This window comes from Takifugu rubripes, chromosome 20 (genome assembly GCF_901000725.2).
Source record: "Takifugu rubripes chromosome 20, fTakRub1.2, whole genome shotgun sequence".
Taxonomy (NCBI): Eukaryota; Metazoa; Chordata; class Actinopteri; order Tetraodontiformes; family Tetraodontidae; genus Takifugu; species Takifugu rubripes.
Window position 1 is genome coordinate 1,162,525 of NC_042304.1, and position 24,539 is coordinate 1,187,063.

The 24,539-nt window shown below is 44.0% G+C and overlaps 1 protein-coding gene across 3 annotated transcripts in view; it reads right to left on the reverse strand.

Moving 5' to 3' along the window:
* Positions 1 to 2,134: 2,134 nt before the first annotated feature.
* Positions 2,135 to 24,539, reverse strand: part of tbl1xr1a (TBL1X/Y related 1a) — a 33,592-nt gene continuing 11,187 nt past the window's right edge. Inside the window, exons 2-16 of one of the 3 annotated variants that reach the window (XM_003976528.3) lie at positions 19,109 to 19,174; positions 12,240 to 12,341; positions 10,539 to 10,684; positions 10,233 to 10,458; positions 10,002 to 10,134; positions 9,666 to 9,807; positions 9,401 to 9,464; positions 9,056 to 9,153; positions 8,852 to 8,912; positions 8,645 to 8,766; positions 6,930 to 7,004; positions 6,235 to 6,362; positions 4,880 to 5,045; positions 4,137 to 4,238; positions 2,135 to 3,993 (exon numbers count right to left, since the gene is read on the reverse strand). In XM_003976528.3, the coding sequence (XP_003976577.1) occupies positions 3,967 to 3,993; positions 4,137 to 4,238; positions 4,880 to 5,045; positions 6,235 to 6,362; positions 6,930 to 7,004; positions 8,645 to 8,766; positions 8,852 to 8,912; positions 9,056 to 9,153; positions 9,401 to 9,464; positions 9,666 to 9,807; positions 10,002 to 10,134; positions 10,233 to 10,458; positions 10,539 to 10,684; positions 12,240 to 12,297 (1,548 nt within the window). In that variant the 5' untranslated portion in view covers positions 12,298 to 12,341; positions 19,109 to 19,174 and the 3' untranslated portion in view covers positions 2,135 to 3,966. Of the gene's footprint in view, positions 3,994 to 4,136; positions 4,239 to 4,879; positions 5,046 to 6,234; positions 6,363 to 6,929; positions 7,005 to 8,644; positions 8,767 to 8,851; positions 8,913 to 9,055; positions 9,154 to 9,400; positions 9,465 to 9,665; positions 9,808 to 10,001; positions 10,135 to 10,232; positions 10,459 to 10,538; positions 10,685 to 12,114; positions 12,153 to 12,239; positions 12,342 to 19,108; positions 19,175 to 24,539 lie in introns of those variants that run through there. The other 2 variants (XM_029828044.1, XM_029828043.1) reach the window with 2 other exon arrangements.

Here is a 24,539-nt window from a genome sequence, read left to right on the forward strand (position 1 = left end):
CAGAGCAGAAGAACTGTTGCGCTCTCAAGTGAACCCCTACAAAAAGCAGATACACACAAACAGAAAAGACTCAGGTTTGGCTTTGGGGTGTGAAAAATTCCATAGTAACATTTATGGACTTCCTAGACTTATCCTTGAAACGGACCACAAGCCTTTGCTCGGGACTTGCTAAGAACCTGTGTTGCTATGGCTACAGAGACTAATGATAAAACTGCAGCCTGATGATTATGAACTTGCATATGTGCTGGGAAATCAAAAGTCGTACACAACTCTCAGTCAGAGGAGGACGTAGCTCTTCAGGTGGACAAGGTCTATGCAGCATTGGCAGCCACACAGTGGCAGCCACACAAGTGTTCAAGTTAGCCACAGAGATAGCAAAGGATGCCAATGTGAAGAAGGTGATGAGAAATTTAAGAGAAGGGCGAAAGAAGGGGCCATGAAAGCAATATGATCACATTCAGTCAGAGCTCTCGGTGGTGGACGGCCCTCTGCTTAAAGGAGACAGGATTGTCGAACGTGCATCCATGTGTAGAGAGATGCTCGCCAGGATACACGAAGGGCATCTAGGTGCGGAAAAATCAAGGACAAACATGAACTCTGGCATTGACCAGCTGGTTCCTAGTTGTGCTACACGTCAAGAGCATCATTACAAGCTAACAAAGGAAGTGCTCGTTAGCACAGAGCTCCCATGGAAAAAGGAAGAAAGGAATATATTTCACTGTAAGAGCAAAGATCATTTGCTAGGAACAGATTACCTTTCAAATGATCCCAAAACACCAGGAGCTGTCAAAAGTCAGTGAAAGGCAATCTTTTCCAGGCAGGACATCCCACTAACACTGGGTTTTGGCCAGAGTGCAAGTTCAATCAAGTGACCTCCAGTCCTCTTTAAGCGCAGGCAAACAGAAAGGCAGAAAAGACTATAAACAAAAGCAGTGGATAGCAATAGTGTCCCACCTGGTCCTGATGGCATACAGAGACAGGAGGCACCAGAGGATGGTCTGAAGCTGGATTACTGGTCAAATGAGCAGGGGCACAAAGAGACAAAGGAACCCAAGTTCCATGCCATGAGCTGTGATGGTAGGGAACACATCCACATTCGGAATGTTCACCATCCTTAAGACTCACCTGATGGACAACCCCATCCACTGGCTTCTATGTCTAGCTGGCACGTGTTAACCATAGCTCTTCATGATAACCCCATGATGGGCATTCAGCCCCTTCATACTGTACTGACCCAAACAGGTTCAAGTCCCACTAAACCAGTCAGAACTAAAGAAGCCTTTATCCATCTTCCAGGTGCTGTTGACCTTCATAGATCACCTTTAAAATGCTGACTGTACAGGAACATCAGAAAGTCAAGGGCACTGACAAGGGAACTGCAGGTGAGCCAAAACCGATCCTGCTGTGGTGGACTTATTCTGGAGCTGCGGCTGAAAGGGTCCGCTCTTATACCAGCAGCTTGTATTATTGTATAATGTATTTCCCTGATCTCTGCCTATTATCTCCTCTACCTGTCCTCCCCCTTCTCCTCTCTCTCTACCCAGCCAGCCATCAGCAGGAGGGTCCCCCTACATGAGCCCGGTCCTTCTCAAGGTTTCTTCCTGTTAAAGTTTTTCCTTGCCACTGTTGCTTGTTGGGTGTCAGGCCCTGGGATTCTGTAAAGCTCCTAGAAACAATTTTGATTGTAACAGATGCTATATAATTAAAGATTGATTGATTGATTGATTGATTGATTGATTTCCAGGAGAAACCTGGCTGCTATTCTCCTTCAGCAGGAAGAAATCCAGATGAATAATGGATTTCATCTGTAAACTCCTCCAGTGAGACCAGCAGTCAAGTATCTCATAACAGCAAGAGGGTCGGAATGGTTTTTCACTGCAGGTACGACGACAGATACAGGAGGCGTGGAACACAGAACCGCCATTCACCTCCTACCACTGTAATCAACTTTTGCTCTCGTCCAGCTCTCAGCTGGCAAAGGTCCCAAATTGAACTGGAGCGGAGACCCACCTCGTTATCATAGCTGCCGTCTCGTTTGCTCTCTGGGGGGGTCTCTATTGTTATGGAAGAAACCATCAGCACATTTGCAAAAGCTCGACTCTTTCACTCACACACAAATCAACATTTGAAAGTCTTATCAAAATATATTTTATTCTGGACTTTTGTTTCATTTATCTGGCAGAAAAAAGAACAGATGGAGGTGATGAATCTGCAGACAATCTGGAGAAACTGTGGGAGGGGTACACTGACCCAAACGCCTGTTGCACAGAACACTGTGCTGTGTGATGTCATTTCCTCTCAAGCTAATAACACAGCCATGTCAGTTCCTTACCGTCAACCCAGAAGATCAGAAATCTCTCAGAGGTGTTCTGGACACACCGTGCAGGTTGAACTTCACATCTGAGATAGGTAACAACTTTTCATTTGGTTGGCTGGGCAACATTATTACATTGTTGGATCATCAGTGGAGTTAACAAAACCCACAAAGCAACAGTTGGATCCTGCTATTGTTCTTTGGTAGAAACCAGACTAATAAAAGCAAAGAAAATGTCCTCCAGATGTGAAATTATCACTCTGGTGTCATCGGTAAGGAACTGGCAGGTGAGTGAACACGTGACCTCCTGCACTGGTTAGAAAACTGATCTGACTGGAATGAGGGTTTCATATTGCTTTAATATTTTTCTTTCCTGTGTGGAAATAACAAACCTCTGAAGGCAGCAAGTAAGAAAGTTTAAAAATAGTGTTGTGAGAAACCGGTCACGTTTGAGCCGACAGGCAGGTGTTAGTTTACTGTCTGACGAAAGCCAAAAAATAGGACCTTTATTAAAAAACAAAAACCCTGAATTCCATTATCAAACCATTAATCAATCCTCAATGAACAAGTGGATTTTCTGTTTTGTCTTAGTGGTAGTATCAAAAGTATTTGTAGAATAGTGAGACCATCCAGAACCACAACAACACTATTCTTAAACTTTCAGGGGAGCAGAGCCAAGGAACTCAACTCTTCTTTCATGTTTCGACCCAGCGGCACGGCTTGGATCAGAATCTATAACTAAAAGAGCAGGAGCCGGAGAAGGGCCCTCTGATCACACATGCCAACCTTAACTGTAAACACGAACAGGCCGACTGTCTGACACTGGTCGTCATGGTACCCTCCTAATTTCTTCACAATAGAAGTGTAAATCTTCCCGTACTGACTGCACCAACATGTTCATCAAAGATACAAATGCAGTCCTGAAGACGGAGCAACATTTTAGAGCCACAGTGGAGTTCAATATGTTGAAACATGTAAGGATGAAAATATTCAACCTTCTATCTTCATGACTGGTGACAGACCTTCTCTTTGGCCACGCCCTCAATGATGGAGCTTCTGCCATCTTACTTTTGCACATGGTTGTCTAAACTATTTCATTCCAGAAAGGTGAGCAGTGGGTCCGGACCATCACAGGTAGCTCAGATAGTGCAGTCTTTAACATCATGGTGGAAGTGAAGAAGGCTTTCTGGTCAAATGGCCAGCCTGGCCCCTCCCCCAAAGATAAAAAATATAAAAATGTTGAGATTTGAAATTTAAAAAAACTAAGTGCCATCCTATTTCATGGTGATATGTCTGCACAATGAAATCCATTTAGTAACAAAAATGAACACTTTTATCATTGTTCTTCATTTCCATGATGACAAGCGTTTGAGGGTCAAAAAAGCAAAATAGCTTCAGATTTTGGTACATATACACATGTTTAATCGTCCATCTGTATCGCTGGAAGAGTCTCTCATTTAGAGGGGGTGTCCCATCTGTTCAGCCCAGTCTGGACCTGCTGTGCCGGCTGCTTCTTGTTCCCCTTCCCTGCTGTCTTTCTGTCGGTGAACGGGGCCAGAGTCTAAGCGCAAGTAGCGCGCTGAGCAGGTGAGGAGAGTCGTTTGGCTATGTACACATTCATGGTCGGTCCATGGCTTTGACACACAGCAGCACTATTTCCTCAGGTCCAGGACACACACCTGCAGGGAAACAGAGGAGCAAAGAGACGGGTTGGGACAAGCTGAATAAGACGGGGTGGGGAGCCGAAAAGGAACAAAGAAAGGAAGGCAGGATGGACAGAGAACTCAAGAAGAATCAAACCTCAAGGCCTACTGGTACTTACTGATCCATCCGAAGCACTGGCACCCACTTTGTCTCCTGCAGCGTTCCAGCAGACCTCAAAGATGCCCCCAGTTCCTCTGTAACTGTGGACCAACGCTCCAGTCTGCAGAAGGACAGGAAAATGAGAAGGAACACACCTTTCAACACACTGCTCAAACTGACCAGACTGTGCGGTCTTGTGTGTGTGTGTGTGTGTGTGTGTGTGTGTGTGTGTGTGTGTGTGTGTGTGTGTGTGTGTGTGTGTGTGTGTGTGTGTGTGTGTGTGTGTGTGGTCTAAATGCAGAAAGTTGGACAGAAAAGCAGACAACGGTCTGCTGAAGAATAAATCACAAATCCCATCTGCTTAAGAAACATGTTAGCAGTGCCAAGCTGCTACGCAAAACCACAACAAGGGCCTTAAAGACAATTCAGATCACGACCACGGGCAGTCAGGAAGTATTATTCCCATCACTGAACAGAAGCTGAGATGAGCAGCTTCAAATTAAGCTGGCCTCAAATTAAGTTATCAGTAATCTCTTATGTCACCAGACTTCATCTGATGTCGGATGACAGCCTGGACTAGAGTGGACCAAAAGCCTGCTGAAGCAGGAGTGAGAGATTCTTCACTCACTCCCCATCTTCATTATTCTCTGAGCTCTAAATCTGCCCTGGGATGACACCCTGACTGAAACTGGGCACACTTAAAAAAACAGCTGTGATGAGGTGGAAGCAGCCATTTCCCCTGATTGGACACACTCTGCCTACCTGCGTGTTCCAGATGTGCACACATTTGTCAAAGGAGCCACTAGCCAGATGTCGGCCGTCTGGACTGAAGGCCACACTGTAGACTGGCTCCTGGTGCTTGGTCAGTGTGTGGATGCAGATTCCCCTCTCCACATCCCAGAGACGGACTGTGGAGTCAAATGATGCGCTGTGGGTGGACGACAGTGAACATGCCATTAAAACCAGTAGAGTGCTCATGCGCTCACTCTGTCAGATCCAGTGAGACAGGACCAAAGGAATCATGTGGGAGGGTTTTATGTTTCTGAAGGACATGGAAACACAGGTGCCTTTCAGCTCACCTAAAAGTCAAGTCAAACACAGAGACTAAATGTAAAACAAACAGCAGAGCAGCACTTCAGTGGTTTGTGTGCCCCCCCCCCTTTACCCGTTGAGCAACGCGTTGCTACATTTAAAATACTCTCAGAAGATTGAGAAGCATCAAAGACATAAAGAACAAAGAGAATCACAGCACTACTCTGGACACACAACTCAATGCTACTGTTTGTTACATTATAGTATCATATAGTATATCTCAATGATCAAATATCTACAGTAATCTGATTTTCTCTTCTAAAGTTACTGAAAGACTAGAGAAATGGGGACTTTTCTTTAAATAAAGTGCTTTAAATCATTTTTCTGTAACAGTCATGATTTTCACAGTTTCCCAAAACTGCCATCCCACACAAAAATGGCAGGAACCCACTGGCCCCTCCAGCTTCATGGCTGTGTGTACCCTCACCCACTGGGGCGCCGCGGAGCTAGATGATAAAAGCTGCTGCTACTCCCAGAGATCCTAGCACCTCAGAAAAAGCTGACAGGATCATTAACGTTGAACTTAACATTCATACAGGAAGTGCTGTAGTTTCAGTCTCTCCTCAGAACAAAACTATTGTGTAACAGGATGTGACGTGATTTGAAAAAGAAAATAAGAGTTTACAGGCTGTCATCGGTAGCACCGGTGTAGCAGAGCGCCGTCACACCAGTGTAGCGGAGGGCCGTAGCACTGGTGGAGCCTCTGCTGGGAGGCTCCAGAGATGCCGCGCAGCGCTCGCTGCAGACATGCAGCTATTTGCTAGATCCTACTACATGGTGCACGGCGCTGATGCTTCTGGGGAAATCAGGGGTTGGCTAAGTCCCTCAGAATCAGCAAAATTTTGAAGGCGTAGTTTTGGGCCCCCAATTGAAAAGCACAGCACTCGAGAACAGTAGAGCAGATAGAATTCAGAAAGTCCACTGAAAAGATGAGGATTCAACCAGCGGAGGATTCAACGACAGGAGGCCGCCGTCACAGACTGTTACAGCCAGCATTAACCCTTATTACTGAGGGCGACACTCACCTGGCTAGCATGAGGTTAGCACTGGGATTGTTGGTTCCAGGACCCGTGGGACTCCATTTGATGGTGTATATTTCTTTACTGTGGGCCTGCAGGTCATGTACACATGAGTCCTGCTTCATACTCCAGATCTGAAAATAGATGAGCCCCACAGTCTGAACATTTGAATAACACTCAATTTGACTTTTGCATGATTTTCTTCATTAGTTCGTGTAATAAAAACAAAATTTAACTGGTTTTTGTTGAAGGAGGCTGCTGGAGTCTATCCCAGCTGAATTTGGGTGTAAAGGCAGGTCCACCCCACGGCGCTCTGAAGGTGTTCTGGTACCTTCCCCTACCACCAGAACACATTCCACGTTTTGTCCACACTGGGGCTCGAACCGGGAACCCTCCGTTCTACAGCGCACTATTTTTTGAAACCTCCAATGTACACTTCAAAGGTTTCCTTACATTTGAAGAACTTTTGAATCACACTAATATTTAAGAGTAATTCCACTGAGACCAGATGTGAGAAGATTGATAAGTGAGCTCTGCCCACAACAGTTTGACGTTTGGGCTTCACTTGGATGCACTCAAAGAAGTCAACATATCTTCCATTTATGCTCATTTAAACTCCACAAGCATCCAACAAGGCCAGACGTTGGTTTGGGATGACAGTGAGTGCAGTGAGGCACACGTTCAGACTCACGTCAGCTCACCTTTAGTGTCATGTCATCAGAACAGGAGGCCAGCAGGTTCCCGGTGGGGTCCCACTTGATTGCATTGACTTCATTCTAAAGCAGGAGAAGAGAGAACAAAGAAAAGAGAAAGTTCTACTGAGAACAGATCAGAACTGAATACAGAACGTTCACACATGCAGTGTACCGTATTTTCCGGACTATAAGTCGCACTATTTTCATAGTTTGTCAGGGGTGCGACTTGTACTCCGGAGTGACTTAAATAAATACATTATTACAGAATTTCACAGGTTCGTTATTTTCACACTGACAACCACAAGAGGGCGCTCTAGGCGTGTGTACCTGAGGAACGAGTTCCTTTAGCGACGCAGAAGAAGAAGCGGCGCTTCATCTATGGAGTTAGACTTGATTGTTTGGTAACCTTGCTCGGATGTTCTTAATGCTATAGTTATCTGAATACAGTGATCCCTCGTTTATCGCGGGAGTTGCGTTCCAAAAATAACACGCGAAAAGTGAAATCCGTGAAGTAGTCAGCTTCATTTTTTTTAATTATTTTACAATGCAATACTGAACTATAGAATGAAACCAAAAATCAAAACCTGTTTTAAAGCCCAAAATTTGTTTAAAACAATAATTTTAATATAGTAATACAAGGTTGGAAACATTGTCACTCGCGTATTTCAGTCCCAGCTGTGCCTCTTTGTCCTGACTCCGCTCCGCTGTAGCGTCTGTTTCTACTGAAGGCGCAGGAGTCTTTCTCCGAGAGAACATTGTTATGGGTAGTTGTTGGCGCTCTTTCTTTTTCTGAGCAAGAAGATTTTTATAAACGGATATGCCACCTTCGATTATATTTGAGAACTGCAATGAACGACTCGCAAAAAAAATCCGTGAAGCAGCGAAGCCGTGAAAGATGAAACGCGATATAGCGAGGGATTACTGTAACTGTTAATATGTTACGTTAACAAAGCAGACACGTACTCAGTTCGTTGTGGGTCATGTAGCTGAATTTGTTACGTTAGCATACCGTAACCCTATTGCTAATCCATGCTAATTGCCTTTCAAGATGAAATATATGTTCTTGGTCTCGGATTTTATCAAATAAATTTTCCCCCAAAATGCGACTTATAGTCCAGTGCGACTACATCTATTTTTCTTCTTTATTATGCATTTTTTGGCTAGTGCGACTTAAACTCCGGAGCAACATATAGTCCAGAAAATACGGTAATTCTGCCTGTATTACAGGAATCTGAAGGAGCTCTTCTTCAGGTTTGAAGTGTTTCATCCCATTTAAACTGGCTGAATTGTTGAGCCAAGGCTAAACACTGAAAGAGTCTCCACCGCTGATGTGTTGTTAGGAAACCAGAACCTGACAGAGAGGAACTGTGGCTACTGACATGAAACACTTGTGATCTGGATATTGTCCTCTATGTTGAACCTTGAGCGTGCATAAAGAAATTTTGAAAACCTCTAACTTTATAAGAGAGGTTGTAAAAAGAGCTTAAGCTAATTATAATTCTGTCCTTTAACGAACAAAGAGCCACAGTGCAGATCACCTGTTTGAATGTGCACAGGTGTAGTGCAAAGACATAACCCTGGTATATCAGGAATGATGCCCAGAAGCAGCTGTCCTACAGCCCCTCTGGTCAATGCAACATCAGCTCTTTGATGAGATAATTGAAGGAACCATGTGGAACCACAGTGAGATGCTGTGTGGAAGACATGAGAGAAGCACTGACTGTGTGTCCCTGGAATGTCTTGATGGGTCGGTCCTGTCCCAGTTTACAGACATGAATACACATGTCTGTGCTACAAGAGGCAAATGTGTTGTTGCTCTGCCAGTCCACATCCAGAGCTGGAGCTGAGGGGAGCAGAAACACCATAAACACCTCGTCACACATGTTAACTGGCTAAAAGCGCCAGAGGACAAAGACACTTCTCTGTACCTGAATGGAAGGGGAACTGTTGTTTGGCTTCTCCCGTGTGAGCGTCCCATATGATGGTTGTCTGGTGAGACATCAGCACAGTTAAGAGGCAGAAGCCACTGTTCTTTTGTCAACTATGGCACATTTAAATGGCTACCTGGCTACAATTTCATGGCAACAAGGCAGGTAAGAAACTAACACTTCAATAAGGACGCTGTTAGTTACCTTGTCTACCCCTGCACTCAGGATAAAGTTGCCCTTTTTGTTCCATTTCAGAGCAAAGATGGGACCTTTGTGTTGGCCAAGCGTACTGGCCAGGTTTCCTGTGGATAAGCAGCAAACAGGAGCAAAGCTTCAGCACCAAAGCTTTAATAACAAGACAAGTGAGACGGCAACAACTGGAGGTGGAGCTGTAAAAAGAACCTGGAGGTGGCAGCATCACACAAGGACCCCAGCCACAAAGCTCAAAGAGGAGCGCTACATGAGATAATGGCTATGGAACACTGAGATGTGTAACATGACAAATAATTTCAGAATCAAAAATATTTCAAAAGAAATCATATTTCTCACCATCTTTTGTCCATATTCTGGCAAAGCCGTCATAAGAGCCTGTTGCTAGCAGTGTGCCTTCACTCTGTCCCAAACACAGACAAGTGTGTAAGAATGTTATTGTTGCACTCAGATGTCTGGAGCACCTGCAACAGTCAGGTGAGTGAGAGCTGACAGGGTCACAAACACTCCTGGTGTGTGTATTCCAACAGGTCTGACGTTCACACTGAAACACAGAAATTCACCAAATGTCTTTGTGCGCATAAATGAGGAGATGCTTGCTTACATTCCAGTCTAATGAGGTGACGTCTTTGTTGCTGGGGACATCCTGACCCCCCTCTCGAATGCAGTGTCTCAAAACCAGCTGAGTGGAACTGCTGCTACTGTTCTCACTTAGGTTCCATATTCGAGCCGTTGAATCTCCAGACCTGATGGCGAGAACACAGCCTGTGATGTATGAGGATGTTGAGGGCGAGCCAATAAGTGTTTGTTACCAGATAAGTGCACAAGTCTGGCATGACTGCTTCAACCACGAAGCTAAAACACCACTGGGTCCTGTCCATCCCACTCCCAACCAGAAACGCAGCTAGAGACCTGTGTCGAGAACAGGCAAGGTACCAACCCGGATGCTAACAGGTCGCTCACTGGGTTCCAGGCACAGATGAAGACCTCTGACTCGTGGCCTCTCAGGACCATGGCCTTGTTTTGTGGGATTTCAACATCTCCGTCCACCTCCATCAGGTCTGAATGATTGTCTAAGATGGGCACCAACGTTATATGGTTATTAATCAAACATAAACTTCATCAATATTGGAGAATGAAATAAGCTCTGACTTATATCATCATTACTGACTAGCTAATGTGTGGCCTCCATTCTCCTCTCCGTTGGCAGTGTTCTCTCCATTCTTGGCATTACTAGTCACGCTGCCTCCTGTGGCTGAAGCTGGTGCTGCACCAGCTGCCTGCTGCTGGGCCATTTTGTCCCGGTAGGCCTGCTGCCTGGTCTGGACCACATCAGGCATCACGGCATCGATCAAAGACAAAGACTCAATAGGCCGACCATCAAACAACGTGCCATCCTATGGTGGACAGGAGAAAGGTTAGAGAGGAGCATAGACAAGAGAAGAGGAGAAAGGGAAAAAGCAGAGAGGAGCACCACCTCATTGATGCTGACTTCAGCCTCAACATACTGGAGACCCTTCTGGATGATGCTAATAAGGGCAGCAGGAGGAACCAAAGCTCCATTGATATTAGACTGACTGATGTGACTCTCTATACCAAATGTGAAAGCTGAGTGGGAGAACCCTGGAAAAGAGAAGAAAGGAAGAACATCAGAACATCAAAACATCAGATTTGAACACTCATTTAACTTGTTTACAGACGGGATAGAAGCATGTTCAAACAGAAGCCTGCTACATGTCCCACGTCACATCCACACCCTCCACCACTGTGTCACATACAAATGGTGTCCATGCGCTGAAGAACCCAGCCACATTTAGGTGGTACTCAGTGGTACCAACCCAGGAGGTGATGTTCTGGGTCCTCTGGACTGTAGCAGGATCAGAATCTGCGAAGACTCCACACCTTCTTGTGTGCCTCAGAGGGTGCCTGGTCTTCAACTGAGCCTGTATGTGCTGGTCCCATATCAACCAGTCACACAGCACAGACTGGACTTCAAACACAACTTGCTCAAATCATTTACATTTTAATAGCACAAAACATGGATCTCAACAGTCCAAGTTATGCCCCCTGGCCTCTTGGCCCCGAGCTGGCTGGGGTGACAGCACCATGCTCCACGCCAGCAGAAGTCCACCCCGAGCAGCCTCGGCTTCACGTGGATACTGGAAATGTGGAGCAACTCTCTGCACGCAGTGACTTTTAGCAACGATGAAACACAAACGTCGACTTCTAAAATATGCATTGACTCTTTCCTGAAGAGAAAAAATTTACATCAACTTTTTTACAACAATAAAGTCCAAGTCAGTTGCAATTAAATCTGCTCATGTGACCTTTGACCCAAATTAACGCACTGCCAGTGACAGCAGCTGATGGACCCGGCTTTAGCACCCAGCACCACACGTGCAAGGCCCAGTTGTGATGGGAAGGCCTGGAAGGCCCAGTTGTGAAGTGGAGGGTTGTCGGTTCGAGCCCCTGGGCAGACAAACCATGGAAGGTGTGCTGGTAGTAGCGGGAGGGGCCAGAACCTCAACACAATATTGGGCGAAGCTAAAATATCAAAGACCGAAGGACCGAAGTGGGCTGAATGGAAAGGACCGGAAGTGGTTTCGCCATTTCTAGCCCGGTCGGGAGGGAAGGTTGCCTCGACTCGGCAACAAAGTTGTTGGAAACTTGAAAGAAGGTCGGAGAGCTCTGTGACTTTTAGCATCTTTACGTTGTTGTTTGGACACACAGGTAGATTGAGAATGTAACGCTGTTGTTTCTCTTATGTGGACAATGAGCTGGCTAGTTAGCCAGCAGTGCTAACTCCATCTTCTGCTGTCTTCTGTCCCTTTGACTCAATCCTTATTGAATGTCTGTGTTTCTGCTCCTTTTTTGCCTTGAGGACGTAACACCACATTTTCCATTTCTCTCTTCCTGCCTCAGGGTTCATTCTAACGCCAAAGACACCTCTTCAGATCGGCCGACCCCTTCACTCAAGATTATTTTACCTTCACTTTTAGACATTTAAGGTTTGCTTCTTGCCCTTGATTTAATATATGGTTGACTGCTCTTACTCTTCTGTACAGGGTTCTTGAGAGTTGTACAAGCCGCTCTTGAATAAAATATAAGATGCAACATATTATGATCATAGAATTATTGAACAGTTGAGACATAAGTCTAATAGACGTGAAGGGAATACCTGACTCCTGTAGGTATCTGTAGACCAGGAAGTTGACCTCATCACTGCTAATGCTCATCTTTAGTCCTGTTACACCATGAGGTCAGAACGCATACACCAAGCCTGAAAACAGAGAAGAATAATCATGCACAAGCTTACAAGCACACCAACCCTTCTTCCTACGCTGTTCTCTCATCGACAGGAATTTTGAAGCGTTTTTTCTTCACTACAGTTATATTTGTGGTCAACATGACTTAGACACTATTGCTGTCTCTCTGTCAGTATCCTTCCAGTTCACTAGCAGGGGTTCCGTTACCCTAACAAATGCACAAAATTGAAAATTGGTACTGTGAAAACTTCTCAAATATTGCTAAAAGCGTTTTCCAGTCTCACGAGAAATTTCAGATGTTTTGGGATAGAAATATATGGCAACAGAGCAATGGAAACACTCTTTTCATATTTAGATCACACAGGACTTGATGCAAATGGTCACATGACCAGTTATCTATGTTGTGAATATGGACAGAAGAGGAGAATATTCTACTAGAGTCATAAGGGAGAAACATAAAAGCAATGCAGATTGTAACACTGAAATAGAGAAAAGTGAAGGCGAATTGGGTCAACAGGCTGGGGCGACTACTAACTACAACAGTGACTACAACAGTACCAATAGGTGTGAAACATTCACCTTTCTTCCAGGGATTCTAGAGAGATTAATGACAAAGCTTGTGCCCAAAACAACCTTCAATGGAAACGTGTACAGAGCACACGTGCGCTTTATGGAGCGTTCAAAAATATCATTGTAGCCTTGCCTAAAACGGACCTTACGGTTGAAGTCAGTAAAAGGGAAGGGTTAAACCAGTTGGAACAGCTTTTTCAGAAAGAAGACAGGAGGTAACGGCTGCTGACTGCACAACCTTAAACTGGTGTTGCACGGCAGAAATTCCAGTAATATAAATCAAGTTAATCCATTGTATCTGAGCTCATCGAACCGTTGTCAATGTCATAAAAAAATCCATCCAGGAATTGTCTAGGTCCAGGATCTTAGCATATATATTACAGATAGTCTGGGTTGACAAAATGTCAGTGATAATGTGATGAGGTGACACAAGATGCACCATGAGCATCTTGTGTTTGGCCAGGGCAGCAGCAGATGCCCCCTTGGGTGTCACGAGTCGTTCAGAGGAAGGCTTTACAACCTCGTAGCAGCAAAGAGGAGCCGCCGCGGTGACATTAGCAGTTAAGATTCAAAGTCCTTCTGCGTGTTTTTAATCCAGGATTATTGCAGATCTTAGAAAGTAACCTTTAATTGCAGCATTCAGCAGAGATTTTTGTAGGCCCAGCAGTGGTCTCAGGGGTTATGTTAAGAAGCTTGATCAACAGTCACATGACTGAGAAGTGCAGCGCATAAAAACATTCCTGACACACTTTTGCAACACTAACCAAAAAGAGTGTAATGTGAAATGCAGCCACAAATTGACTGTCTGACTTTGTGAGTCACCAGATCTCCTGAAATGGTGTGAATGTTTGGTTTGTTGTTGGAAGGAGTGGAGGACTGCATTGTATGTGGGTGATAGGAAGTGCCTTAGCCCACCACCTCTGATTAAGGATGGCTTTTCCAATTTGACATGGATAGCTTCCTTGACACCTTGACACATACCGGTGCAGTTTAAACCCAGCAACACTCTCAGACAGAGGCTGGTACACCCGAAGGACAAGACACCAAGATATAAACAAAGTAATGTTGTTTATGCTGTACAGTGCCAGGAGGAATGCAAGGAACTGTACATTGGTGAAACCAAGCAACCCCTCCACAGAAGAATGGCACAACACAGACGTGCCACCTCTTCGGGTCAAGATTCAGCAGTCCACTTACACCTAAAGGAGAGTGGGCACTCCTTTGAGGACAGCCAAGTACGGATACTGGCCAGAGAAGACCGCTGGTTTGAGAGGGGTGTCAAGGAAGCTATCCATGTCAAATTTGAAAAACCATCCTTAAACAGAGGTGGTGGCCTGAGGCACTTCCTATCACCCACATACAATGAAGTCCTCCACTCCTTCTGACAACAAACCAAACGTTCACACCATTTCATGAGGCCTGGTGACTCACCACCATGTGAGCCAGCAGACAAAGGGGAGACACCTCAACAAAACTAGGTGAACGACCCTATCAACGGCTCTCAGGTGACCACCCAGATTATTAGCATGCTAATGGTCCACAAGGGCTATATATTTTCAAGGTCTGTCTCCAGTGAATTCAGAACTGAAGAAGCCTTCTGGATAGAAGGTGAAATGTCTTCAAAGAGAAGAAACACAGTCCAGTTGACACAGAAAACTACCTTGGATAACCATGACCTGAATGATTGAGAATCTACACAGACATTTCTTTCTGTCAAAAATAGTTCTTTTTTTTTTTGCCCCCCCCCCCAAAAAAATTAAAACATGAAAGTGCAATTTTTTTTTTATTAACTTGCTTCCCTGAGCAGCAGAATTAATCAGGCGGTTCCCATCATGTGATGCTTAATTGCACAAATGGGATTCCCAGACTTTAGGCTTCTCCGAGCAGGAAGAGAACACAGAGTCCATTCAGAATCGGCTCATCTCTCAGTGTGCATGCGCACGTACACGCACACACACACACGCCCACACGCACACACACACACGCTCTCTTACGGCACACAACCTCCCTTTGGGACCGAACCTTCCAGAGCAACACAACATGAAGTGAATGGATACACATAAATAAATTTGAATTTCAAAACAAATGAATTTCAAATATTCTCCAAATGCTTCCTTGTCATGGACATTTTTCCTACCATGAAACACTTATTAATTCTAATCAGTTGTTCATTCTTTGAGACATATATATTATTTCTAAAGTAAGAATGGCTAAAGTTACAATTGCAACAATTTGACAGGAATGGCACCAGCGCTCTTTAAATAAGAATACTGCATCACCTTTAAGAGACTATATTCATGGCTAATATTGCTGACTGGAAATCAGTCACCGGTTCTTCTGGTCATAATTGAGGACGTGGTAAGGACCAAAAAGCTTTCAGCTCAAATGAGCCAGAAACATTTGAGGCCTGGACCCACTTGGTCCCCTAAATGATCCCTGACCAGAGACGACTGAAGATTAAACACAGGGAACATCTGCAAACCTGTCATGAATGAACCCATATTCAAACCAAACGTCTCCTTTCATCCCAGTCCAAAGAGTTGGGCCAGTGTCCTGCCACTCTACTGGTCGGTGCTGTAGGTAGAACTCGGCCACACTTCACTTTGAATGAGACATGCAGTCGAGAATCTTTCAGAGGACAGCAGGTAGAATTTGTTCCACACTAGAAACGAGACTAACGTAGCGCTGGCACTGAAAATACCAGACATATTTGTGAACATTCTATGGCTCAGGGCCACACACGATGACATGTGACGGTAAAGTTCATTATTAACACAAATGTGTCTCCCTGCACACAACATCTCGAGCAGATTTGACATAGTTTCTTTCAGCCTTTCAGATTCTCTTTCATGATCTGGTAACCTCCCTTATTCTGTGGTTTTCCCTAACTTGGTCATTTTTGCATAATTGGATTATTTCCTGGCTTTGGTGGACAACTTCAGTGAGAATGTGTATTTCCAATCAAAAAGAGTGTTGGTGTGTGAGTGGAACACATAAATGACCTTCAATATTCTAGAAAGACATTTGCTTTTCATAGTAGAGCAACACCGGTGAGTCAGTTCATAATTCCAAGCCCACTGTGGACGCACACACAGGACAAGGACTGCTGGGACAGGCTGCAGCAGCAGTAGATGATGGACATATGGATGAATGGAATATGGAATACTGCTACTGGGAACTTCGCAAAACCAAAACCAACATTACTGGTTGCTGTTTGAATTGATTAGTGATTAGTAAAATGATTAGTAAGCAGTGTGCTGTCTATCTTCCATAGTGTTGCTGCTCTCGGAGCCTCACACATAACACGCCTGCTCCCTATCCAGGACTGTAGGCCTAATGTGGCCTTCCTTCTGGACCCTACTAACCTGCTGTGATGGGACGCCCCCCTACAAGTTGTTGAGTCAAGGATCAAGTCCCTGACATGTATCAGCGGCTCAGCCATTCACTCATCCAGGTTTGTCACTGGAATATTTCCTTGACATGATCACAGAAAGACATGTTTGTTTGGATTTAGGTTGACATGATCATTATCAACGCCCCGGTTCTCAGTTCAGCACAAACCAACTTTCCCCCAATCCAAACGAGACCAATGTGGCTTCTTACACCGTTGGCACGTTTAACTGTATTATCTGGTTGCAACTTGAAATAATTCAGGTTATTTATTGCATTGGAAGAAGGCAACAACAACTGCGCTGGAAAAGCAGCATCGTGCAGCCTGTTCACAGCAGACTTTCCAGGCTTTTCCCATTGAAACCTGTTTAACTCTTTCAAGAGGTATGAAGCTCAGTGTGTATCGCAGCACAGATACTCATAGCTGTCACAAAATGGCATAACTGCCGTAAACATGCCACAAGTTCTCCAGGTCGGAGTAGCCAAAACCTCAATCAAAGCCAGGATACTTGAGTCCACGTAAGCAAGTTCTGTGATGTGAAATGAGAGACTTATGGCTCTGTGCACATTCTGGATCAACTCAACCCACCCAAGGTTGAGTGGCAAAACAGCTGCTACTTAGCTGAGATGTTCCTCACTAGCAGGGGTCGGCAACCCAAAATGTTGAAAGAGCCATACTGGACCAAAAAAACAAGAAACAAATCTGTCTGGAGCCGCAAAAAATTAAAAGCCTTATATAGGGCTTATAATGAAGGCAACACATGCTTTAAGTGTCTATATTAGCTGTATTAGCCTACTTTCCAAATGATAAGTAGGCTACAAATACATAATGAGCATTCATGATGAAATGTTTATTTTCCCCGCAGCGCATCCTGGAGAGAATGACGCACCACGTGGCCACTCTGCTGTACGATGGCGCTTTAAGTTTAACTTCCATTATAATGAGATGTTGAAATTAAATATTTATTATACACATTTATACAGGATTTGAAAACTAAGAATGATTGTCACGTTATTCCTCCTACTGAAATTATATTAAAACAATTTCCATTTTCATATTTTTAAAAAGCTCCAGGGAGCCACTAGGGCGGCGCTAAAGAGCCGCATGCGGCTCCAGAGCCGCGGGTTGCCGACCCCTGCTCACTAGGGTTGCCACCTCAGAGTGAAGGGAGGGACGTTGGACCACCGTTTTCCAAAATCACAGCATTATGAGGAGAAAAAGGTGATGCAGCACAAAGGATTCGGTATTCCACGGAGGGGAATATTAATATCAATGCAAGTGTTCATGCAGGTCAATGACCCCATGTGACCGGTACACACGTGCACATGCACAAACGGCCTGGGGCTTTTGTAATTTGAATGTGTTTTTCTCTTCAGGACAAAGGAAATGGGATGAAATTCTTCTGAGCATCTGAGTCATGGGAGAGATTTTCTTGTACTGGGACAGCTGTTTTTTTAAAAAAAACAGGACAATTCAGGAAGAAACAGGAAGGAGGGCAACTCTCTTCTACACTGGCCAGCAGCAGAAATGGAAAAAGGCTTGAAGCAAAGAATAAATGGATCAATGAACCAATAAAAACAACAAGAGCAGGGGTTTTTAGGCTTCTGGGGTTTCAGCAAAATAAATGACAACAGTAAGAAAGTATCAAACCATCAAAAGCAAAAAGTTTGACACCACTAAACAGACACAGGAACTGGTTTGAGAAAAGCACACCAGCGTTTCACAGGGAGATGTTCTGGATTCCACATCAAAGCAAAGCAGCATTGTTTCTCCAGAGGGCCTGCTAACATGTTAGGAGGCAACTAAAGAGCTGTTGAGAGGGTAACTGGGGTGTAATGTAAAGCATACCAAAGGTTTCCAAAAGCCTTTAGATCACTCTGAACTAGGTCTCCCAATCAGGCACATTTATAGTTGATGAAAACCTGGAAACAAACACCATTTAGAGTATGTGTACTAGAAAATTCAAGACATACATAGGTTGGTTTCCCATTCAGGTGTTTAGCCCCTCCTCTGAAAAGTGACTCTCTCCAGTTCGAAGAGAATCTAATCGCACTCTATGCTAAAAATGTTGGCGTTCTAGTGGGCATCTGATGTGAGGAACCCTGGTCTCTCACTGGTACGACACAGAGACAGCTTAGAAGTCCTTGACTGAACCAACTACCGAGTGAACGGGTCTATCAACAACACAACAAACCCAAATCAATGACAAAAAGCCTTGTAGGGGCACCATCTAAACATTAGTGGCCGCGCTGTTTCCCCAAACACTCCTATGAGAGCTTTCATGCACATGTGAACACGTCAATAAGGAAATACCTTTCAATGACCGTTCTAGCACAGAACAAGAACATCAGCCATCCCAAAATCACTTCACAACAGGCATGTTGCTCTCTCAACAGGCATGTTGCTCTCTCACTCTCTTTGTATTTCCTATTCATAGTCCATATATTCCTCTATATCATTTAGCTCTTAATGCTAATTCCATCAAAGACTTTTATTTTCCTGCTACATGAAGGCTTATTAAAGTCTTAAACTGACATACTGTATAAACACATATCAGCAGAATACTGGAAATAAAAAATATAGTCAAATTATATATGTAAAAAAAATAAGAGTTGCACTATTTTGACAATAGAAACATTGACCAGATATTTTGAATCAATATTGTGTTATAACTTATAACAACTCTGCCATCAAGTCAGCTCACTCAAACATAGAAGCTGTTTTGTAGACAGCTGGTTTTAATGCTAAGAAAGATGAACAATGTGCTGTTGTGTTTCATGACTTCAACATGTGCAGCTGACAAACACTTCCAACACTCACCACAGTGTAAGTTTCTCTCCAGCAGCACGACTGATCAGTCAGGAGCTTCAACCATGAGTTCAAAACCTACAACACAAGGCAGAAAACAGTTACTGCTTTGACTGACTGCTCTTAACGACGCTCCATACAAACATCATTGATATGAAAGCCCAAAACAAAAGAATGAAGAGATCAGTTTGAATTATCCACTTTGTAATACACCAGGAATATACATACACGGATTTCCACATTGAATAACACTTTCTGAAAGAAATGGCATGTATAGAACAACTAATGGGAACTACATGATTTATAAAAGACAAAGTGAGTTGAGATGAATGCCTCCTGTGACATCAGCACGTATTAGAGGACTTTAACAAGGACACGTGGGAGCCTTACTGCGTCGGGACATCCCCGATCCAATCAGGTGATTGGAAATCGGGGCCATTCACTTAATTTTTAAAGGATCGTTATCAGTGGAAAAGATCCATGCTCCATGGTTGTTGGAAGCACAACACATTTGCAGAGAGCGGGCGCATAGAAATATACAGGTGACCAGCCCGAGTCATGTCACCAAGGATTCCGGTACCCTGAGTGGACACGGTTCAGATCACATGACTGGCAATGAGCTGGTCCCTGGACAGGCCAGGTGAGTCCATTTGAAAAGATGCCAAGATCAAATAGTCAAAAGTCCATGATTTGGATATATTTCCAAGTCAACCGCGATGGCCAGATGGGGACTGATTGTGGTGAGAAGGAAAAACAAACCTGAGAAACAAGCACCGGTTCCATTCCACTGCAGCAACTCAGACAGACACAGAGCCAGCCAATGTATTTATATCTTCTCTGAAATAAATGATACATTTTTAAAGGGAAATCCATTATGTGGCTCTTTAGTATTTTGTTTTGACACTGTTTCAGGAATAATTCAAGCTAAAGCAACGTGGAGCGGCCCACACGTTCTCCTCAGGCTGTAGCACAGTTAAAATGTCTCATTAACCAATATTATTCTTGTTTTACTGCACTACCAAAGTATCGGATTGGGACTCGGTATCGGTGGATACTCAATATCAATAGATTTGGACTCAGGGGCAAAAATGTGACCGGGACATCCCTATAGCCTAGAAACCATGCGTGTACTGTGGCTGGCCTCGATAATTCACCGGTTGCATTGCATTTCAGCTCCATTCTCCACCAAAACACACGGGCTGCGGCTCCAGCAGGCAACCACAGTAAAGGGATTCACGGACGATCACGCGACATTGCTTTGTTTATTATTTTGCCCATCCAGAGCTGCGGCGGAGTGAGAAGCTAACAGAGCTGCACACATGCATTCATCTGAATCTGTCTCAGGCTGCTAATAGCAACATAAATACACATGACCAGCACACAGTTAGACTCAAATATGCTGCTGAATTCTTCTCCACAGAAGCTGAGCAGATCACAGATCTCCTGATCTTGACAGTTTGCTGCCATGATGGATAAAAACGTGCGTGAGGAGCTGCAGGTATAAAACGCTGCTGTGAAAGTGAAGAGGTTCCCTTGTTGAATTTTGCTACCTAACATGTGCAGAACCACAAGGTAGCAAGATGTCTCTGTGGATTCTCAATCATCCAGGTCATAGTTATCCAAGGTAGTTGTCTTTGTCATCTGGACTGTATTCTCTTTGAAGACGTTTCGCCTCCTATCCAGTTGACAAAGAAAACTACCTTGGATACACGAGGTAGCAAATCTCCAGCGGGGCTGAAATTCAAATCAACACAACCAGACAGGGTGTAATTCTTTTATTAAGAATAACTCGAAATTGTGCTGGATTATTTCATATTTAAATTGTTGGTAACATAACCGTTTTATTAAAGAGACACATCACATCAGGTGCTATATATGCGCTCATTCTAGCACAGCCAAGGGACGTTCTTCAGCCGAACACAAAGTGGAGGACCAAAATATCATGGCCCATTGTGACGGACTGTTGAAATGAGCAACACCGACTTAGGTATCAGCTGTCTTTTATACAATCAAACCACTGGTGAGCTTCAAGAAAAATCTCAAGAAAACAATTGCAAAATTCAAAATCCCATTATTATAATGACCCCAACACCCACATAATCAGTTGTTAAGGGTTAAGAATGGAGGGACAGAATGTTCTGAAGATCAAATAAACAGAGACCCGCAGCCAAGTAGCAACTGCAGTCAAGCTCTTACATACACCTCCAGGGAGGAAACTGCTGACCTCTGACCTTCATCAACTGTCATTCAAGCCACAAATGTATAAATAATCTAAAATGTTAATTTGTCTGGATGAGACCACGAACATGACTTTGGGGTGAATATATAAGCACAAAACTCCTCCCTGAAGGCTAGAGTTGGGGTTAGGGTCTATACAATTAAACCCCAAAACATGTAAATGGAAAAGAAACACACAATACAAAAGCCATACATTACAGCACTCAATCAGTATAAACTAGATACACGTTCCAACACCTGCTCATGTTTACAGCTATTCCATCAAGTCAGTGCTTCCTACAAGAGACGTGTTGCTTTCCCACAAGCACATAAATACTGTACAATGTGCCCCCAATGTAACACACAGGTTTTCTCCCTTACTTTCTCACACACACACACACACACACACACACACACACACACACACACACACACACACACACACACACACAACAATGCTGATTCCACCCCTAAATTGTGCAGAACATATCATAAAGTTATCCAAAGATTCCACACCTTTGACACGGAAGAGATCGCCAAACTGTGTGTAGATTATAAGCTAGTGTGCTCAATTACACCTGTTGACAAGCTCACTGTTAAAAATATAGGTCATTGAATGTAACCCAGTTTATAAACATGGCATAGCCCTGGGGTCGGCGACCCGTGGCTCTTTACCATCGCCCTAGTGGCTCCCTGGATGTGTGAATATATTTGTTGTTTTAATATAATTTCTGTAAGAGAAAAAACATGACAAACATTCTTAGAGTTTTCCAATGCTGTAAAAATGTGTATAATAAATATTTAAATTCAGCATCTCTGTTAACGAAGATTTACGTCATAGCCTGCGACACACCTTTTGTTCAGCTCAACGTGGTGCCAGACAGGAGGCAGTTGCAAACAAAAGGGCGAGTGTGTCATGGGCCATGGATACCAAAGGGAAAAAGAGAAAGATAGCTGGGGAGAACAGAGTTCTTGGACCAAAACATTTGGAAGTTAAACTTAAAGCACCATCGGAGTGGTCACGTGGTGCATCATTCTCTCCAGGATGCTCAATATGTATTTGTAGCCTTAGCTAATATAGCTAATATAGACAATTTGTCGTCATTATAAGGCTTATGTAAGGCTTTTAATTTTTTGCGGCTCCAGACAGATTTGTTATTGGTTTTTTTTGGTCCAATATGGCTCTTTCAACATTTTGGGTTGCCAACCCCTGGGCTAGCCTAATTGAGAAGGCACCAGACCAATCTATAAGTGGTCATGGTTTAATGAGCGAGTCTAAACCCTATAAATAAAATGAATTAATTGAAAACACAGCCCGTTTCTTAGGTCTGTGGTTCCTAGTTGGTTTTGATTTTTTTACTTTTGGCACACCAGCCAGCCCTGGAAGTACCGCAACGCAAACTGGCCAAGGTACGGAAGAAGTTGATACTATATTATCAAAATGAATTTATTGAAACCATAGCTTATGTCTTAGTAATATCCATGCTGGTTTATTGCAATAAATATAAAAATATTCCCCCATGATGCCGAGAGAGTGGAGCTCTCCAGAACAAACACAATATACAAGATTGTTAGAATAGTTGAAATGTCCAAAATAGCATATACCGTATTTTCACGACCATAAGGCGCACTGTATTAAAAGGCGCAGTCTCAGTTATGGGTGCTATTTCTGTATTTAAAACATACATAAGGCGTACCGTATTATCAGGCGCATGCTGAAACATACAGTAAAAAATGACAACGGAAGTAAAACAGTGAGTTTCGACACATTTATTGAACAAAATATTCATTCTTCCGCCACAAAACCATCAAAGTTTTAATCTTCTGTATCTGAATTAAACAGCTGAACTATTTCAATGTCCAACATCCCGAATTCCTCTTGTTAATCATCTGAACCGGACTCACCGACCGGTTCCGGTTTAGCATTGATTTTGTCAAAGCTCTTACAATACATGAAGACGGTATCATAGCCCATGCGTCTACAATCCACCCGCATATGGTGGCATAACTTGCCCGCCGCTGCCTCATAGTCTTTGTGTCTGCCTTCCGTCATCCAGCGCTCTGTCCGTTTCCGTGACAGCCAAGAACCACGGTGAACGACGACTTCTCGTGCCCCCTTGTGCGTATCGCCACCATGCTGGTCCCTTTTTCTCCACTTTGTGGGTCAAAGGGATGTTAAAAGTCAGAGGAATCTCATCCATGTTGGTGATGTGGCTGGGCGCGGTTATCTTGTCGCGGCAGTAGGTGCGGAAGATGGCCACCCTCTCCTGGTAATCCGCTAGCAGCCGCTGCGCAACAGTTGTCCTTGCGCGTATGGAGAGATGCCGCTGCCTCATAAAGCGAAAACATTAAGATTGCTCGATTGCCATTTTCAGCCGCATATTCAATGGCCTGCAGTTTAAAGTAAGCCTCGTTCATACGCGTCTCGCTTGACCGGCACCATTTTAGGGGATCTTTGCGCGTAGGTGTGCCGCTAATCGATTGGTGGAGCGTTTACTGTAGTGCACCCACCAAAGGCGCACAGCAGATTTTGGAACTCAGTCCACACACAAGGCGCACCATATTATAAGGCACACCGTCAATTTTTGAGAAAATCTCAGTGTTTTAGGTGCGCCTTATAGTCATGAAAATACGATGACTGAAGGAGGAGTGCCATTGTGTGACTTGGAGGCAAAAACATCCCATAACAGACGGACTTTGAAATCCAGTACCCTAAAAAAGTGACTCAGCCAAAGGCCAGCATGGTGGAAGAGGAGGACGACACAGACGTCCTGGTAGTCAAGAGGCAGAACACAGTGTTTGCAGGCTCAATTTTTGCCTAGACATGAAAAACTGGACCAAATACCCAAGCTAGTGGAATCAGTGAGAAAAAAGGTCAATTAGTGGAGCAAAAAGAAGAAAGTACACATTGGTGAACTGTTGCTTTCCCAGGTAGATTAGTTATGCAGCAGAGACTCGAGAGACATGACCCCAGCAGTGATCAGTTAGAGGTTACCAAAAAGCTTAACATGTGTCTCCCACATTTGGTACAAGTGTGTTCAGCTTTTTTGATAGGTCCCCTTAAAGAAAGTCGAGGCGCAGGATATTTTCCGACAACAATTTGGTAGATGAAGAGCACAGGGAATGAGCAGCCATTAGAAATAAAAATGCCCCCCACCCTACCAACTTTTAAATCACATCTTAAACCGCACTTTTCTTCTTTGGCTTTTAACTCAGCATGAGAGAT